General features: G+C 48.2%; 1 protein-coding gene across 17 annotated transcripts in view; it reads left to right on the forward strand.

Annotated features, from left to right (window-relative positions):
* ARHGAP32 (Rho GTPase activating protein 32) overlaps nucleotides 1-19,848 on the forward strand; it is a 236,312-nt gene that overhangs the window by 188,948 nt on the left and 27,516 nt on the right. For all 17 annotated transcript variants that reach the window (XM_085560079.1, XM_085560081.1, XM_085560069.1 and 14 more), the window contains one exon: nucleotides 10,961-11,110. In XM_085560079.1, the coding sequence (XP_085416205.1) occupies nucleotides 10,961-11,110 (150 nt within the window). The remainder of the gene's footprint in view (nucleotides 1-10,960; nucleotides 11,111-19,848) is intronic.

Here is a 19,848-nt window from a genome sequence, read left to right on the forward strand (position 1 = left end):
CTTCGTGTGTGCGGGGAATGAGTGGCTTTGCTGAGGATTTTTCCTTCCCGGTGGTGGAGGTGCGTCGGGAAAGAGGCCCTTGGTAGATACTTTACATTGGGTATTGGGGAGGAATGCCGCCCTGGGAGGGTGGCAGGCCCTGGCACAGGTGCCCAGAGCAGCTGGGGCTGTCCAGGATCCCTGGCAGTGCCCAAGGCCAGGGGTTGGACGTGGTTTGGAGCAGCCTGGGACAGTGGGAGGTGTCCCTGCCATGGCAGGGGTGGCACTGGATGGACTTTAAAGTCCCTTCCAAGCCAAACCATGCCATGATTTGATGGTACTTAGCAGCCCCTGGCTGGGCCCAGGGTGCCGGGTTGTGCTGGGGTGTCCTGCCCAGGACACTGCCTGGAGCAGAGCTGGTCCTGCACTGGTGTGATGCTGTTGGGGTCCTCAGATGCCTCCCTGCCTGGGATCATGTTTTCAGCCAGGTGAAAATACTGGTGTCAGTAATTTCTGTCTCATCCCTGGCTGCTGGTTACAGACCTGTGCTTCTGCAGTGGGAAAAGATCCTGGGAATCCGTGCCCTTGGGCAGGTTCCCTGGTATTTGGTGACCAAATACCGATTAAATTTACATATTTGCCCCTCTCCCCATCCTTGTTAATTGTTTTACTTCTGTTTCCCTGTAACTAATCTCTGCCTTGAGGTTTCTATTCCACCTTGCTCCACACTGAGTCCATAGTTGTAAAATGTTTTATTGGATTTGTTCTCGGGTCATGGGTGTGTAGTAAACTGGAGCTGTTAAAGGGAGCCTCTTTCATGTCCGGGATGATTTGTGTGACGATTCCCACCCAGATCCCAGCAGAGGAGGAATTCCAGCGTGCACACCCCCTCCACCCCAGCCATGATCCTGGGGCTGGAGTTCAGTGCCTCCCTCTCAGATTTATGCCTCCTTCCCAAAGAAGCAGCTGACAGAAGGGAATGTCTCAATTTAAATTTCAATAGATTTTTGCATATCACTTTATCCTTTTGTCTTCCCTCCCTTCCCATACTGGTACATTCCTAAGCATTAATATTATTGATGCTGTTGGTCAGGAGAAAGGGGCTTCCTATTAAAACTGCCAGCCCATTGTTTGCTGGAGCCCTGGGGCAGGGAATGCACACTCTGGAAAATAAAATTCCCAGGGAAGAGACATTACTGTGATCACAGTAGACACTTTGCAAGTAGCCATGGCTTGTCTGTTCATATTTGTTCAGAAAACCTCCTAAAAGCCAGAGCCCATTTTAAGGACTAAATGCTCTGCAGGATCTGATTATTTGTGACAGAGAAGACAGGAGGCCTTCCCTTTCCACTCTTCCCTGGCCTCCTTTGTTCTGAGTACCACACAGGCATGATAAAAGAGGCTCATTTGAAATCAAGGCCCTGCATTGGGAAGTGAAAGGAAAAGAATATAAAGCAGGCAAAACAATACATTATCTGCATTCCTAAGTCTTAAAAAGCATATTTAATTCACCTCAAATCCCCAAACTTTTAGGTCCAATTTTCACTTTCAGTGAAGTTTTTTACACTTCTTTAGCTGTGTAAGAAGCATGTGTGTATGTAAAAATGTAAATTTTATCTTCTTTTAGCTATTGTAGCCTTCTTGTGCTGTATAAAGTGACTGTAATGTGAATGGAAACACAGGTGAGTGGAAACTTAATTTCCAAAGGCAGAATCATCTCAGGGGTTGATAGTGAAAGTATGAACAGTTTAGGAAGTTAGGGCTGAAATGGGAGAAGAACCAGAGCAGTATGGATCTGGGAAGGGTAGGTCACTGTAGCTTGGCAGTAACTGGTTTGGGCTGGAAGCACTTGCCCTTGGGCCAGTGAAAATGAGAGAGGCAGCCTTTGGGAAGGGACTGGGAGAGCAGCAGGGATGGTGCCTGTCATACCTGGGGGTACCACGTACCTCAGAACACACTGTACCCAAGGCAAAGGCAGTGCCATGGGCATCAGGAGCAGCGAGGCAGTGTGCTTGACCTGGGCCTCCTCCTGTTTCTAGAGGGATCACTCGTGCCCCTTCCCCATGGAATCAAAAGGGTTTATTCCTTCCCCTGCCTTCCCAAGGACTTGCGTAAGAGCAAACACCCTCTTGCTGTGGGATTGGGCTCCATCTGCCAAACTCCTCATTATTCCAGTTGTGTTGTTTGTTGATTCCTGTCAGTTCCCTCTCCGTTGCTCACCCCCTCCCACGGAGCGGGCTGGAGGAGCGCGGTGCCGCCGTCACTGCGGTGACCCCGGCCCGGCTGCTGCCACGCTCCTTTGGAGTGGCTGGGAAGGCTCCAGTGTCCAAAGGGTTTGCTGTGATGCAGGGTCAGCTTGGGTTATTGTCAAGTTTTTGGAAGTTCTCCTGCAGTGCTGCTGCCACTTGCAGGTATTGCATGGGTGAGGCTTAGCCGAGCTGCAGCTCCACTGGGCTGTTGGAAAGCCTTTTAATCAGGGAAGGAGCTGCATGGAGCACAGCTGGGCTGTGAACTAGGCAGAGCAAAGGCACTTTGCCTTCAAGTCAGTGTGAGTTTGGAAACAGTCAGCTCTTGACTCCTCTGAGGCTGTGGCTGCTGAAGCAGCAGGAGGAAAAATGTTTGGTTTAGATTGTACTAAAGGGAGGTTGAGGTTGTCCATTAGGCAGTTCCGTCTGTATGGATCGCTAGCAGCTCCAGTCAGCTCCAACAGGGAATGTGTGTCATTGCCATCACTGTCTCTCTGTGGATCACATTGGTGTTGGTGATGACTGGTGAGCTGGAGAAGCTTCTGGCAGAGATGGCCCTGCTCTGGTGTCGCCCAATGCCAGAGTGACATCTTGCCTCTTGAGTGTTCTTCCATTTCTCCCTGAGTTGCAAGTGTCTGCAGAGTTACCCAGCACAGGGCGCTGGTTGTTGGTGTTCATGCTTACCCTTAATGCTGCTGCCCCAGCTGAGGTTCCAGAAATTCCTTTAACCAATAGCACCCTTCATGGGCCACATCAACACAACCTTTGGGGTCATTCTGAAATTGAGTGTCTTCTCAAACCATGCAAAATGTGTATAAGAGATAGCCTCAGGTTACAGTGTCACATCTTCTCCAGTGGGAATGTAGGGTTGCACACAGGCACATTTTGGTGTCAGATCTCAAATCTTTGGGTATAGTATAAGCTTGGACATGCAAAGTCAAACAATCCTGACGTGCCAAAGTGAATGTGGGTAGCAGGCTGACACCATCTCCGTGATGGGCAGATCTGGTGTTCAGTTCTGCCTGTGATGGTTACCTGAGTCAGAGCAGCCTTTTTGAAGGATCCTCAGTCTCCAGGGTAGGTGAGATAAGAAAAAGGACTGCATTAAGCTCTGCTAGAACACAAAGATTTAGCTAGAATGCAAGAGAAAAAAGATATTCAAGTGTCTCCCTGGGTATTTTTCTCCTAGCTGCACGTTTCCCAATTTGCTCCGCTTGTTTCCCAGCTTTGCTGCTGGCCCTGTGACCTCTTTGTGTCACCTGAGCTGCTGACCCCACTGCCACGTGTGGTAAAGCTCTATCAGTTTGTTTTCAGCTCCCACTCCTTTTCCAGATTGAGGCTCTAAGAACTGGTTTCCTTTGCACTACAGCTCCATCCATCATTATTTCCTCCCCCAGTTACCTGTCCCAGCCTGTCCCTACTGCATCATGACTGGGACTCTGTTAGTCAGCACTGTTGGTTTTTTTCCAAAGTACAATTGAAACTTATTAATAGAATTAATAGATTGACCTTGCTAGCCCTTGAACCTTTGAAACCTCTCTCATGTCTGTGTTAGCCTTCAGCTACATAAATGACTGATTTATATCTCCTGGCCATGTACCACTGCCCCGGGGCAGGTGTGCTGTCCTTCAGGGATTAATTTGAAGATGTCCTGGGTCTGTTTGTTCAGGAAGTCAGGTATCATTTAGTATCATCTTAGATAGATCTTAGATAAGGCCTTTGTGGCAAAGATCAGTCATGTCTTAAGGCTGGAAAAGTGCACAGATTTCCTGCTATCAGACATATGTGATACACTTTTGTATCATACTAACCTCGTGGTTGTCATTCTTAAGCCATTACAAACACTCAAAAAAATTTGGCAGAAGAGCACAGAAAGAGGTTTTGCCTGTTGTACCTTAACTCCTGGTTCATGTCTGTGTTTTCTCATGGCCATAAAGAAACTTCTCCAGGCAGTTCACACTGTAGATGATCCTCGTGCATGTCACCACAGACATGTGATTTTAGTTAAATGAAAGTAGCCAGCTACCATGCTGGTAGCTTCTGGATTTGCAGTGTGCTGTCTCTGGCAGAGGAGTGACCAGAACTGAAGGAACTGTGTGAGTTGCCAGGCTGGTGGATCTCTAGTGCCAGATGTTCCTGTGCTGACCAGGAGGAGCCAACCTGAGCCAAGGGCTGCTGTTGACAGGAATGGGGAATAGCTGGAGTTGTGCTGAGGTCATTGCACAGATACTGCCCAAAGGATGACTGCAGAAGCCTGGGCAGATGCAAGAGATGAAGGTTCCTTATTACCAGGCTTTGTAAACAGCACCAGCTCTTATCAATGACCTACTTTACTCTCCATATGTGTGGGGCTCTCATGATAGCTGGAAATCTGTCCTTATTCTTGGCTGGTTCTTATCTTAGCTAATTTGAATGGTTTTTATCAAATTACACTGAAATTGATCACCTTTAACATATTTCTTCACTTCAGAGCCCAGCCTTAACTGATGGCAGCCTGGCACAAGAGAAATGCTGCAGCATCAGAAAACACAATTTATTTTGCTCTTGTTTATGTCAAACCAGTCAGTGCACATTTATGGAAGTTATTTGAAATAGAAAGATATTTTTAGACTCATATCTATGGAATTTTAAATTATCTCTTGAAAATCTTTATGCCTGCTGAGGGAGCCCAGTATAGAGATTAGTGAGATTGTTACTGTGTTGGTTGGTCCTTCTTCAAGCCCAGCATCCTGTTCAAGGACGAAGGGATGGTGCTTGGTGGTGCGTGGCTCCACATTCTGCATGGGGTTTTTAGGGCTGTGTAAATGAGCTTCCAAAATAGAATGTGCTGTGGCAGGAGGGAAGGAGGAAAATGTCTTGTTGCTAAGGAACATGACGGAGAACTGGGAGATGTGACTCAATTCTTGGCTTGGCATCACTTCTCACTTCAGTGAGATGTGGGTCTGCAGAGTGGGTTTTTCTGAGCGTGAGGGGATGGATATTGAGTATATTGGCTGATGTTTTCAGGGGAGGTCAGGGTAACTGCTGCTCTTTGGGGACCCAGCTGGCCTCTCTCTGCTCCCACCCTTCCGTGTGATCCTGAGTGTGCAGAATCAGGAGCGCAGGAAATGTGTGGCAAAAACAGCCCCAGCTTCTCATCTCCTGATTTCTGGTGCTGCTCTTTTTTCAGAAGAGTCTGTTGCTTCTCCTTCTTTCCCTGCTTCAGTTTAATTTTAGAAGAGAATGGCTCTGGAGGGACTAATAGCCTAGAAAAAATTTTGCCTGATTTGCTGTAAATCTCCTTTAAGAGAGGAAGGATTTCACTTTTGTTTTGTAATGCTTTTTTTATGACATTCCCACACCTTTGTCCATCTTTGATTCTGTGCCTGCCATTGCAGTTTGTAGATCACTGTGGAGCTCTGCAGCCACATGTGTTGTTGCTTCGGTCTGAGCACCAGGCTCCCCTCACAGCAGGGGCCAGCTGGGTGCTGTGACCTGTAAAATCACTGGGAATAACAGAAACAGGCTGCCCATGTGCTGAGAATGTGTGTCAGGAAACACCCTCCAAGATTATTCTCTTGGAGTCCAAGTTTTGCTAACCCTGCATGAGAAAATGTGGTGCTGTTACCTGGGAAGGGGATTTTGTCAAACCCCGAATATTAGTGCTACCAACAGGGAATGAGACTGGTGCTCTTTGTGGAACAGCGGTTGTTTTCCTTTGGCAGAGGCTAATGAGGCTGCAGGGAACAGGCAGAGGACTTGGGAAATGGGCAGAGGGCTTGGGAAACAGGCAGGGAGTTTGGGAGGGTGTCCTGGAGGAAGTTGCCATTGCCCTGGATGGGGCTTGGAGCCACCTGGTTTAGTGGGAGGTGTCCCTGCCCATGGCAGGAGTTTGGCACAAGATGAGCTCTAAGGTCCTTTCCAACCCAAACCACTCTGGGATTCTGTGTTTAGAATCTGTTGCCAGGTCACCATTTGCCTGGATGTCCCCTGGCCTTTGGGAAGAGGCAGGTTGAGTCAGCTGGGAGATGCTGTCCTGCTGCAGGGTTGACTGGGTTGTGTCTTGTTCTAAAGCCTTTGTCTCACGGGGCTTTTCTTGTTGAGCAGAACAAATCTGGGGACACAGTAGGGCTGCATTTGTGTATTTGTTTGTTAAAAGGGTTTTTCTTGTTTGGTCTCTATGATCCAAAGCCAAGGAATCAGAAGGAGACAGTGCTCTTTGCCATCCAACCTTCCTTCTGTTTGGCAGCACTTTGGGAAATCCTAATGAAATACTGCAGTGGTCTTGGGAAGGATTTTGTGGCCAGCCATCACTTGTGGAGTTTGGGCTGAGCCAGGTGATGCTGTTGGACTGTGCTGTGAATCCCAAATAGCTGCACCCCTAAGGAATCCATGGGGCACAGGAGGGATCAGGACCAGGGGGAGCAGGTCCGTTCTGGGCTGTCTCACCTGGGCTGGCCCAGCTCTGCCCTAAGAGCATCAGGGGCAGCAGATTATTCCTAATCCAGGTCACGGCAGTGGCTCAGCTCAGCCTCAGGGGACGGTGTGGGGACACCCAGCAGTGCCACTGTGGGCTGAGCTCAGAGGAAGGCTCAGGAGTCCTCAGCAGATCCCAGGGAATCCGGGTGGGCTTCCAGGAGGGGGAGTTGTGCTGACCAAGAGTGTGAAGCTGATGAGGAGCTGATGGCTGGCACAGCTCTCCAGTAAAGCTGAAGCAAGCATGTCCTGAGGGTGAACAAACCCTGCTTTTAATGAAGTGATTGTTATTAAATAGCTTTTACCAGTGTCAGGGGGATTTGGGGCCCCACTTGCACCATCAATGCTGGTGGTGTAACAACAACAGCACTGCCTGATCCTTAAATGTTCCTGGGGGAAGTACTGGGCAGCTTCCCAAAGCCACAATGAACTACCTGGCACAAGGATTCCTTTTCCTCCCCCCCACCCATGACCATGTAAAGGATTTGGCCAGCACAGTTGTGACAGCAAAGGGAGGGAGGGGGGGAGATTCTTTGTGCTCCTAATTGACATATTTGTGCCAGCAAAATTTCAGAAGTGGTCCAGACTCAGGTGGGGTTTTTCAACTGGGTTTCATCTGGGGTTTTTTGCAGCCAGGCTCTCTCCTCTGGATGGAGAATTTTCTCTTTTTCTCTTTGCTTCTTCAGGCAAGGATATTAAGCCAAATCTGCCTTTCTGAGGAAAAGCAGCCCTTGCTCCTTCTAGGAAAGTCTTTGTTTCTTGGTAAACAATGTGCTTTATAGTGGTTAAGTCTGAGGTGGAAAGTAATATGGATAAATGTTGGAATTTTTGTTTAGTTTGGTTTGTCTTTCAGTTTGTAACTTAAAGCACAGCAACCATTTGAAATTATCTGTTAGTAATGCTGGTTCCCAAATTTATTTCTATGAACACTTCATGTGGAGATGCAAGCTGTGAGTGGATCAGCTCTATCATGTCCCTGCCTTATTAGAGGGACAATAACGGTAGGAAAGGGTTAATTGTTTTATCCACATGTGCTTGGTTTGTAACAGTTGTAGATTTGTTTCAGGTCTAAACCCCCTGCCTTGATTCCTTGGTTTTCCTACAGTCACCAATTCTGGGTGCAGAGCAGTTACTGGTGCTGCAGCAGGAGAGCACTGCTGACTGCTGCTGTCACTGTCACCTGTGGGGCAGCGAAGCTTTGGGATGGGTGTTTTGGAGCAGAAGACACAGATTCTGCAGCATTCCTGGCAGCTTTTGGCATTGGTGCTTATCCAGAGCCTGGGTCTGCTGTGCTGCATTCACCTACACCAGGTGCAGCAGGAATTAAGCCCTCGGGATGTGCTGGTGCTTCGAGGGTCGGTAATGCCAGGTAGGGGGGATCCCACCTTTGCTCCTGCAGCCCAGGAGCAGAGCTCATCCCTCTCAGACACCTACCTGCTTTCCTTCTTCTTAATAACCTGTCAGCAGGGCGATGACTGCTTGGATTTTCTTGCCGTTCTCTTGTTCTCCCCCACCCAGCAGAAGCCCAGGTGAGTCATTCCTGCATGGGTACAGCCCTCGGAGCTGGGCTCAGCCTCAGAGAGGTGATCCAGAGCAGGCTCTGTGTGACCAAGTAGCCGTGCAAACACTTCCACAGGCTGGGAACAAGGGAATTTCTGGTGGCTGCACCTGCCCTCGCAGAGTCCTTGGCTGCTGCAGCACTTCTCTTGGTAGGGAGTTTGTGGGAGTCTACTTAATGGCGCAGAAAGCAGGACAATTATTTTCATCTGCACTGAGTGGCTTAACGGCAGAACAGATTTACTATGTTTTAAAAACTCAGGTCACTTTTCTGGTCAGTGATGCCAATACCAGGCCAAGTACATCTTTGAACCATGGAAGTACACCCATTGCAGGTTTTTTTTCTGGTTTAGTGCTGAAGTGACACCCAAAAGTCACTTGTTGATCTGCATTAGTAGAAGAATTTCTTCAGGACTAGAATTGGATGCATTTTTCTCCTCTTAAAATCCATTCTCTGAAGGGCTCATTTTTCATTAAGTCAAGCAAGGTACATAGTATACAGAGTATAAAATGATTCAAGTGAATACACACATATTAATGATGGCTTTATTTGGATTAGTAGGTGCTCTGTTTGCCTGTTGTAAAAGCATCTCAGGTCTCTCTCCTCCAGTGGTGTTACCGCAGCAGCCCGAGGCTAACCTTGGAAATTCTACACTAATCAGGATGAGACTGTCTCCATTTATCCTTGAGCTGGGCTGATAGGAAGTGATAAATGAGCCCTTATTTTCCTTCGATGATGGATATAACCAAACCCCATCCTAACTTTGTTTGGCATGTCAGCACAATCTGTTCCTTTATTGCATACAATTAAAAAACCTCGTCAAAGTGCAAACATTCCTTTAATTAAAGCCCCACAGCCACAGTTTGTCATGCTCAAGGCTCCTGTGGTTCTTAAATAAATTGGGTTTGATTGCTGAGGATGCAGATGTGGGGTTTGGTGGGGATTTTGGGATTTCAGGTATTCAGGTGATGCTGAGGATCAGTTTAGTGATGTATTGCTACATGGGACTGTGCAGAAGGAGAAGTTTGCTTTCCTTACATTAGAACAAATTTGTTAAGGTCAGTGGAATCAGGTTTATTATATAAATATAAATATAAATATATCAGGTTTATTACATATATCAATAGAGGGACCGTGTCAATGTCTGGTAAAATACAAGGAGAAATAGTCAGTTGTGTGAAGGGATTTAAGCATCCTGTGAAGCATTGTGTGGTGTAACCACGGTCCTGGGACATGGTTTCCTTGTTCCCTGCTTGAAGAACCCCCTGAGTGAAGCAGTGCCCATCCATCTCTGCTTTGCTGAGTTCATTTCAGAGCTGCTTTTTGTAGTTCACATTTCATTAGGCAGCAGAGGTGACACTGAAGGAGTGAACCTTTGTCCCCAGGGTTCTCTGCTGCTGTGGAAGGTGTTACTGTGCTGATACTAGATTGCAGTATTTGTGCAGTATTAATGCAGGTGGAATACATGGTCTCTGTTCTTTCCTGCCTGGGATGAGAGGGAGGAGCAGGGGAGGGTGATTGCTGCTGGTGCAGGAGCCTTTACAATTTCCCCAGCTGCAAAGGCTTCCTCACAAAGCACGGCCCTTTGTACCCAGCGGTTTGTTCCCTTCAGTAAAGCTCTTCTGTTGAATTAAACTGCTTTTAAATCGTGTACACAATGGCACCTTTGTTGGGGAGGCTCCGAGGGCCTCTGGAGGAACATTGACATTCCAGGGCATTGTTCCACTTCCATTCAACCAGAGCCCAGCCTCTCCTGCCAGGGCCAGGCCATTGCTGTCACCCACTGCTCTCCTTTGCCTTGCACTAGGGTTCAGCTCCTGATTAGGTGGTTTTAGCAGAGGGACCAGGTGGTTTTAGCAGAGGGACAGAGCAGGAGGTTGGAAGGTGGCTCCTGAGCCACATTCTGCTCTCTTTGGAGGCTGCTTGTGTTCATTCTGGAGAGGATAAACTGCATCTCTTCAATCAGATGCCTTTGTGACCCGTTCAGTGGGCTGGATGGTGGAGTTCCCATCCCTGGAGGTGTGCAAGGGACACCTGGATGTGGTGCTCAGTGCCCTGGGCAGGGTGACAGGGGGATTTGGCACAGGTTGGATTCGATAGCCTTGGAGGGCTTTCCCAACCTCAGTGACTGCATGAGTCTGTTTTTATTTTGTGATGGCTTGAGAAGGGAGCTGCTGAGGCTCTGGGGTGGTGGCTGTGCAGGTGCAGTGAGGGACAGTGAGGCCCTGGTATGCTGGGAAGGCAGCCTGGGCTCTCGGGGAGCTCTGTCTGCTCAGCCTCAGAGGTTATAGCCAGCCCTTTGTTCTGCAGGGGCCTCACACCAGAACGAGGGCCAGTCACAGAGCTTTATTTCTGTGTGTAGATTACACACTGGTTTGTGAAGGAGATTACCAGATTTCTCAGTTGAGCCTCATTCCCTTTCCCAGAGGTGAAATTGCCCCTCCCAGGTGCTGCCCACCATCAGCCGTTCAGGTGGCTCCTGCCTGAAGCTAGTCTGCAGGAAATGTGTCTTTGTGTCAGTCCTTCCATTCCAGCTTGCTTCTGGTATCTCCACACTAGCCAAGGGTTGGGACAAAAGCCAAGTCTCTGTTTAGTGTCAAACCTTGGGAAATCTGTTCCTGTATATATTAATATTACTACAGTTCTTACGTGCTCTGTAGAAGGAGTTCTGCTCAGTGGTTGCCAAGTGTGGAATGAGCTGGTTGTTCCTTGTTTTGTGCAGTGTCGAAGAAGCACGGGAAGCTCATCACCTTCCTCCGGACATTCATGAAGTCGCGCCCAACGAAACAGAAACTGAAACAGCGGGGGATCCTCAAGGAAAGGGTGTTTGGCTGTGACCTGGGGGAGCACCTGCTCAACTCAGGCCATGACGGTAAGAAACAACCTGCTCCTGGCTTTTGCTCTGTCAGGGATTTGTCAGGCTGACCGTGGCTGTTCAGGGTCGTGCTGCAGGTCAGATGTGTGGCACAAATCCGAGGCTGAGTGGGAAGCTGAGGCCAGTGAGAAGCAAACATAGTGCTGCGACGTGGGAAGTGTCATGGTTTAGTGTGGGAGCACTGAAGGTGGCTGCAGCTCCTGCAGATGGGTTTTCAACCTCTTCAAGTCTTAAATTTTTTTTTCCCCAGGAATATAAGCTTTATTTGTATGTCAGTGTCAGTGATTAATTAACAGGCATGTTAAACCTCTACATTTCTCTTAACTCAGTACCTTTGTATGATTCTAGCACAATTTGCAGTGTAAATCTTTCATCAGCCTTTTCCTTGAATTTTACATAATTTACAGGAATTAACTGGATATTGTGTTTCCTCACAGCTGACTTTTCCTCTCCGTTCAGAGTCCCCTTTTCCTCTCCATCAGCAGTTCAGGGAGGCAGAGGAGCAAATCTCTCCATCCCAAGAAAAAATTACACAGTTGTGACTACTCTTCCTGGGATGAACTTAGATTTCACAGGCTCTTTCCTGCCCCTTTCCCTGTGCCACCTGCAGTCCAGGTTCCTGAGGTGCTGAGGAGAAGCCAGAGCCCTGGGATGCTGCCCCAAGTCCCCAGGCTCAGCTGTTCCAATTGGGCCCTCACACTCAGGGATGTTTGGGAACACAACCTGGAGCAGCTGTGGGCTCTAGGTGGTTTGCCCAGGAGTTAAGGCCATCAGGAAAGCAGTGATGGGATGTGTTGGGTGGCTTTGCAGCAGATCCCTTGTGCCATAGTTGTCCATCTGGTGTCTCCCAGCTTTTGTGTGCAGGCAGAGGGAGAAGTGACATGATGTGTGGGGCAGGAAAGGAGTTTCTCTGTTAGGTTGTTTTCAGTGAGTCTTCAAGACTACTTGTTCGCCCAAATGCCTTTTGAAAAAGGGCTGGCAAAGGGCAGGGAGGCATTTCTTGCTGTTTTTCCAGCTGATTTGGTTGGTAACAGAGATGTGCACTCCCTCACCTCACATAGAAGTGTTTCACTACCAGCTGGTGCAGAGCATGTGCTTGTCTTTAAGGATTCAGAACTCTGGCAAGGCTCATTGGCTCAGTTGGAGCCAGAAGAGATCCTTATTGGGGCTTGCAAAGCACCAGAGGTGCTTTGGAGTCAGCAAGAGGCACTGACCCATGTGGAACTGCATCAGGAGTAGGTAATTCCTGAGCCACCAGGTGACTCTGGAGCTGGTTTTATGTACATGATGTGGGAGCACTCCTGGAGGAGCCATGCCAGCAGAGAGAGCTCATTGATGGGAAGGAGGGAATTCCCTTTCATCCCAGCCCTCCTCCTGTCTGTTTTTGTTAGGCACAAGTCATTGAGGGCCAGACCTTTTCCCTGCCCTCTGCACTGACTTCTTTCCCATTGCTTCAAGGGGTGGCTTATTTAACATTCAAATATCCATCCTGAGCTGAACTAAACTGCTTTAACTCCACTGGACATTCTTGTTTGACAGTCTCTGGGAGCTCTGTCCTTGTCCTGGTCTCTCCCCACCATCCTACACATCAGGGTGACACTGACTGGGCTGTGCTAATAAGGTCCCTCAGCTCAGGAGGCACCAGCTGCTTTCACCCTCGATTTAATAACCCTCTCCTAACTCCCTGGAGTGAAGCAGATGCAATTTGAGTGTTGCCAAGAGGGGCATGACTCCATTTCCCACAGCAGGATTGTTGTTTTCCATGTGATTCAGCTCCCTGACCTGTATTCCAAGTGATGTAATCCCTGGGATGGGGCTCGTGGAGACATTTCTGGGTCTGTGCATGCACAGCATTTTAAGATTCCCTCCTCCTGTAGCATTCCTTCAGCTCAGTTGTGGAGCCTCTTGCAGTGCTGACCTGCTGAAAGGGGCTTGAGGTGAATTAAAAAAGCTGCTTCTCATAATCAGAACATCAAGTGCTTTTTCCAGGAGCTCAGAGCACGCTCTGGCTGAGTGTGGTACCTGTTGGTGATACTGTGGAATCACAACCTAGAACATGGGAGTTCAGAAGAACAAAAAGAAGCCAATACATTCACTGATTTGTTTGAGCTCATGATGGTTTTATTGGGTTAATGTCCCATACCCAAAAATATTTATCGGGCCTGAAGGAGCAAATGCCATTGTCCCTAGCAATTGCAGTGAGTGACAAGGCATCATGTGCACCTCAAAAATGCAATATTGAAACAAACTGGAGTTATACTAAGAATTTCCTTAGTTACCAGCTTTGTGAAGATAACAAATTTTCAAGAATTTGCTGAGAAACAACATGAGCAGCCTAAATTCTGTAGTCATGAATCTCTGAAACTGTACTCATTTTTAGTGAGTGGGAAGTGGAACGAGGGATAAGGACAAAAACTGCAGTGAGTGTAACATTTTTTAAATAAACCTTGCACCGAGGCAGCTGGCTCAGATTGCTTAGTGAGGAGAAGAACATGTTTGCTGTGTACCCAGAGGAGATTTACAAACACAGAGGAGATGTTTCATTTACTGCAGTACCTTGTCTTTCTGTGGGCTCAGCAAGTAATCCCTCGTTCTGCATCCCCTGAGCTGCTCTTGGGAGGAGGATGAATTTGGCATGGGATGCACAGGAAGAAAGTGATGCAGAATTGTGCCCTGATTTGCTGTTAGAGAGCAGGAGCCCTGGGATGCCATGCTGCAAAGCTCCACGTGCTGCACTCGCGGAGTCCTGACCTAGCAAAGCATTTTGTGGTTATCTGAACCGGGTGTTCCCAGGCAGCACCTGGCAGTGCATTTTAGCTGCCTGCAGCTGAGGCAGTGACTGCACTGCAGGGAGGATTTGTGGAGTCACTGGCTGAAGACCCCATGGCTCAGAAAAGGACTAAAATCCCACTGAGGATCAGTGATTTTTGTTACTTGCCTGGGAACGTGGCACTGACAAGGGCTGTGTTCTTGGCTGGATAACCCAGGCACCAGTTCTGGGCTCAGAGGTTCTGTGACCCAGTTCCCTGGATGGGGCTGCAGGAAAGCACTGAGTGTCACTTGCTGCCTCCTGCTGCCTTTCCCAAAGCTCCTGGGTGTTGCCAGGAAGCAGGTGCTGACCCAGGTGGGCTTTTATGGCTTTTAATGCAAACCACGTGTGCCATCGAGTTTTTGGGATGGGCCTGTCCCGAGGCGAGGCCTTGCTCTCCCTGCTGGGAGGTGTTTCCCAGACTGGCAGGACAGAACCTGCAGCTCTGAAGATCACGATATGATCTGTCTGTGCCCAGGTTTCTCCCCAGAAAGGGTGTCTGGGGAAGGCAGGAGGAGTGCAACAGCAGCCTGGTGGTGCTGGCGCCCTGGGGAGGATGTGGCTTGTCATTTCCCTGAGTGTCCTGTGTGAGTGTGAGCATGAACACTGAGCAGCTACAGGGAGGGAGGTGAGGATTTAACAAGTGTGAGGAATGAGCAGTGCACTCTAAACTCTCCTGTGTTTCTGGTGATTTACGGTGGGGACTGTGGTGAGTGCTGGGCAGTGTCCTGGGGGTTGGATTTGGTGTGTTTGCTTTTCAGTTCTGGTTTGGTTTGTGCTGGCACTCTGAGCTGTCCAAACAGTACTGGAGCCCTTCCAGGGTAGGAGTTACACCTCCATGAGGTGCCAAGTAATCCTTCCCCAAAGGCCCTTGGAGGTAAGAGGAAGGAGGGAAGGAAGCATTTGCTGTCCAGTTTCTTTGATGAGGTTCTGAGTCATGGGTAGATCACAGGATTATTTTTTCAAAATTATCTGTGCTCCAAGCTGCTTGGGAAAGAGGGAATTGGGAGTCACAAGGCTCCTGGGCATGGGGCTGGGTATGCATAGCTGTGTTGCTTCCAGTGAAAAGCTCAGCAGTGTGTCCTTTTCTTCTCTCTTGTCACATGTAAGCACTGATTGATGGGCTGGGACCTGCAGGAGTAAAACCAGTTTTGATATGAGGGATTTTGGACTTCTCTGTTGGCAGAGCCTGTGGTAATGCTCCCTTTAAGTATGTTGGTTTGCACAATATTTCTCCAGTCAGCTCCAGACACTCCATGGAGCCTGCCTGAAGGGTCCTGTCTGCATCCCATGCAGTGCCTTACTCATCTCTTGGCTCCTGCTGGGCTTGGGATACTTCTCTGCCAGGAAAGTGTCACCTGGCAGCAGGCCAGGCTCAGTAGGGAGTTGCTATTTCTCATTGCTCTCAGAAATGCTCCCAGTTGGGTGGTGCAGTTGCCACCTGCCTTGCTGGTTTTTTTTCCAAATTCAGGGGGCATTCCGAGTTGGAAGGGACCACAAGGATCATTTGGCCCAGCTCCTGGCCCTGCACAGTCCCCCAACAATCCCACCTGGGCATCCCTGGCAGCGCTGTCCCAATGCTCCTGCAGCACTGGCAGCCTCGGGGTCCCCATTCCCTGGGGAGCCTGGGCAGTGCCAGCTCTCTGGGGGAAGAACCTTTCCCTGATAATACAATTTAAACCTCCCCTGACACAGCTCCAGCCATTCCCTTTGTCCCTTCACAATTTTATGGAGCTGTGAGATACAGCAAATCCACCCCAATCCGTGACTCCTGAAGAGACCTTGTTCTTATTCCCTTTATAGGCAGAGATTCTTGTTTTTTTTCCCCAAGTTTTTATGTTTTGAAGGAAACTAAATAGAACTTAAATTCAGCCCGATCCCAATTAGCTGGATTGTGCTGGCAGAGGATGTTTTTGGAGTGTGGGAGCTGGTGGAGTGCTGCATTGCAGCAGCTGCATCATGCCCTGGTTCCTGCCTTGGAATGTTTGGCCAGGGAGCTCCCCACAGCTCCTGGGGGTGCGACACGGGTGGGAGTGAGGGGGAGCATGGTGCTGGGCTGCAGGAAAGGCAGTGCTCAGGGAGCTGGGCATGTTCTTGAAGAGCTGATGGAGGGACAAAGGGTCAGATGGAGCCACAGGGAGCCCAGGCAGGGCTGGGGCTGCTCCCGGGGGCGGGATGGGTCAGCACAGGCCAGGAAGGATCAGCAGAGGCCAGGGTGGCTCAGCACCCAGCAGGAAGAGTCTGCACCCACCAGGGAAAAGCCACTTTGCTGTTCTGAGAGTGAGGGACTCCGGAGCTGTAGCATGTGAGGAGTTACTTCCCAATGTACTTTTTATTCAAATACTCCTGGGCTCATGTGCTGGGGTTGTTTGGACTGCAGAGCACGGGGACACCATTTGTTCTGTCAAGCCAGAAGTGTTCCTGTCACCTGTCACTTGTTGGGAGTGATCCTTTCTCCCTTAGCAATTGGACTGAAGCACAAGCCAGCCCTGGGGTCCCCCAGTGAGGTGGTGTCACAGATTCACCTCCAGAGATGATCCATCATACAGCCACAGAGGATTTTGTAGGCTAATGGCATAAGGCTTTTCTTGTACCTCTTTATGCATTTAATGCTCATACATCATCAGCTTCCATCACTGGAAAAGATATATTCACTAATGGAATTTTTAGTTGAAAAGTTTCCTATAGTGAAGGATCTGTGCATGATTTTTCAATTGTTATAAAATGCCCATGCTGTGTGGTCAGCAAGAGGCATTGACTGCTGCTGAAGACGTAAATGCCTACAAGAGACAAAGTTCACTGACTCACCTGATCTTGCTCTGTGTCTTTCCTGTTCTTCAAGTTCTCCAAATTGCTTCAGAACTAATTTGGACAGGTGGGTAGAATTAAATAAAAAATAAAATGGAAGAGAATAGCAGAAAATCGCAGATAGGGGATCTACATCCCTTTATATACTGCAGAAGAGCAGCAAGGGTTTGCCAGGGATGGTTTTATTCTCCTGTGCTGGTTCAGATGCTCTTTAGAAAGGTCCATAGCAGTGCCTTGGGGTTCGTGATGACATCATGGCCTGTTGGGAGCCCTCTGGAGTTATCCATCCCTTGGAACCATCCCCTCTCTGCTACTGGATAATGTATTTGCCTCTGACAATAGTTTATGGCAGAGTTGGGTATAGAGGGAACTGTTACCAGAACAGATAAACGCAAGGAGTGAGGTCTTGGCTGGGATCTCTGAAAGCCTGGCTCCCCTTAGCTCAGGCACGGGTTTGGCAGTCTGTGTCATCCCTTTGGCTTCTGGTATTGATGTGAGGAGCCCCTTCTACCAGATAGAATTGTAATTATAATAAAAGGCTACCTGACTGGCTTGGAATCTTTGCCATCTTGAAGGAAAACCTTGACTGGGAATTCAGGACAGCTGAGTCTTACAGATTAAATAATTTCAGTTTTTCTTGCTGTTTTAACACCAAGAGAGTGAATGTAACCAGTTCCTATTCCCTGTTATTGCCCTGTCCTGTCCATGGCAGGGATATGGGACTGATGGAGTTTTAAGGTTCCTTCCAACCCAAACCTGTCTGGGATTCAGTGTTCTGATGCCCCAGGTGAAATCCCTGCTTGTGATGGCTTTGCTCCAAGGTTTTCTCTTCAGAAAGACTTCGTAATATTTGCAGAGCTTCCGTGTGAAATGGCCCTTTAGTTTTTACCTGCAGCTCCATGGAGTTCTTTGGCAGCTTAGCAGCCTGGCCTGTGATTCCCAGGTGTGTTTGGAATTGTTACACCTTGAATGCTTGCAGCCACATCAGTGGGTTTGTTCAGGCAATAACAACTTGTTCCTGTCCAAAGGTTTATTGAGTGTTGGTGCTGTGTGTGATGTGTGTGTGGCATTGCCTTAAAACGGTGACATGGCCAGCACGGGAGAGAATGTTGGCTCTGGGTGAGGCTGGGGGTTGCGTTAGATGTGCTCACTCTGGAAATGAACCCCTGGGGCATTTTTGTGCTTTCAGTATGTATTTTCAGAGTATCCAAGCTGACAAGTTTGGATGTGAACTGAAAAGTTTCAAACCTCCAAGCAGGTTCAGCTCTGGCATCCTGCAATCCCAGTTTTCTGTCTCTATTTTTAAGCATTTATATGCCTGAAGCAGTTCGTGACTAGGACACAACCCTGAATTCTGAAGTTTTTGTTTGCAGTTTGCGTTTCTGCAGAGACATTTCTTGTGTGACTTTGGCAAGTCCCTTAAAGTCTCTGTTTCCTTTATGCGTGTTATCCAAGCAGATGGGGATATCTGGAGGTGATTCACCTTGTCTACCCTATTCCAGGTCTTTGTTTTTAAAAAGGGGATCCTAACTTCTCCATCGAGCAGGAAAAACAATGCATCCTTACTCATCCAGTGATTTCTGTAATGCTCTCCTGGATCCCTGGGCCTGATAATTTATATATAGAGCTGCAGATCACAAATTAGGGGTGGATCTCCTTGGTTTCTGACAAGGCCACCTAACTGGGGACACTGGAAATCCTCCTGCTCTGCCTCGCTCAGTAGTATTTGCGTACCTCTAAACTGTTTTCTGTCACACACTGAAGAAACACTGGCCTGTTTCAGCATTTTTACTTGCACTTGGGTTAGTGTTGTGCACAGCTCTGTGCACACACCGTGTAAATGAGGGAGAAAAGGTTTTTAAGTTGCATTCTGGGGCAGGAATTCTGTGGGACATCTGTAGCTTGACAATCTCTGGGCTCCCAGGTAATTTTTTAAATTTAATTGGCAGTATATTGAAACCAGGCATCCTCAAACATGCCAAAACTAGTTTCCTTTAGTGTTTCCTGATTTATAGTAATTTTTAAATTCAAAATCAATCTCCAAAGGCCTTGGGCAGTCAAGGGTCCCAGCTGCACTCAGATTCTGACCCTGAGCTGGGAGCTCAAACCTGTCCCTGCTACAAATTTTTTGCCTTCGGGAGCTTGTTTGTTATCTCCCATTCCATCTCTAGGCTTGTACAATCAAAGTAATAACCCATATCTGCCCTCAAGGTGCCACAAGGTAAATTCCTAATACCCAGGAGGTACTTGGGAAATTAGGAGTGGGATATAAATATCAAACAGTATTTATCCAAGTGCCAGCACAGGTTGACACATGACATCCAGTTGTAAATGTCTGTAGAAATTAAGAAAATTTAGCTGTGTGTTCCCCCTGTATTTATTGTGTTCCTTGGGTGGGGTTTGCGTCCTGAATCTGAACATTTCTGATGTTGAGCTGTCTTTTGTAAAGAGTTTTAGGTGCCTGAAGTCTCCCTGGATGTCGCAGTGAATGTCTCTGTGTGATATCAAAGGCAGATCCAGGAGCCTGAGAAAAAAGGGAACAGTTGGCTAAACTGGAGAAGAGTAGAGAACTCCCCTTGCTGCAGATGTGTCCTCTGCTGCACAAACTAACTGGACACAAGTTGGTAGTTTCAAGGCCAATAGTTCTGAGTTATTTTGGGCAAATTTCCAACCACAACAGGCACTGTTTTTGCTTCACTATCTGCCCTCCGAGTTGCTGGAACTCAAGATTATTTGGTATGGGGTCAGCATTACAAAGGGGTGCATGAGATCCCTGTGGAGAATCCCTTGTTTGGGGGGGACATCCTTGGGGTTGCTGGGCAGGAAACACAAGCCTTTGCTGTTTAAAAAGACCCAGTTTGTCTCTCCCCTTCTGCCTTGCCCTGCCTGCAGCACTGAGGAGAGGATTCTTTGTGCTTGAGTGACCCTGACGACAGCCAGGAGTTGAAAATTAATTTGCATTTTGAAACACTACAACTGTGGGGGGAACAAACATGAAGAAAAATGTCACAGGACAGGAATTGCTTCTGCTCTTAGCATGCAGAAAACTTCCCCCCCCCCCCCCAATTTATTGGAGGAAGTGTAATTAATCTAAACAAAAAAGCTTCAGCACACTGGC

Source organism: Lonchura striata, chromosome 24 (genome assembly GCF_050655825.1).
Source record: "Lonchura striata isolate lonStrDom1 chromosome 24, ASM5065582v1, whole genome shotgun sequence".
Lineage (NCBI taxonomy): Eukaryota > Metazoa > Chordata > Aves > Passeriformes > Estrildidae > Lonchura > Lonchura striata.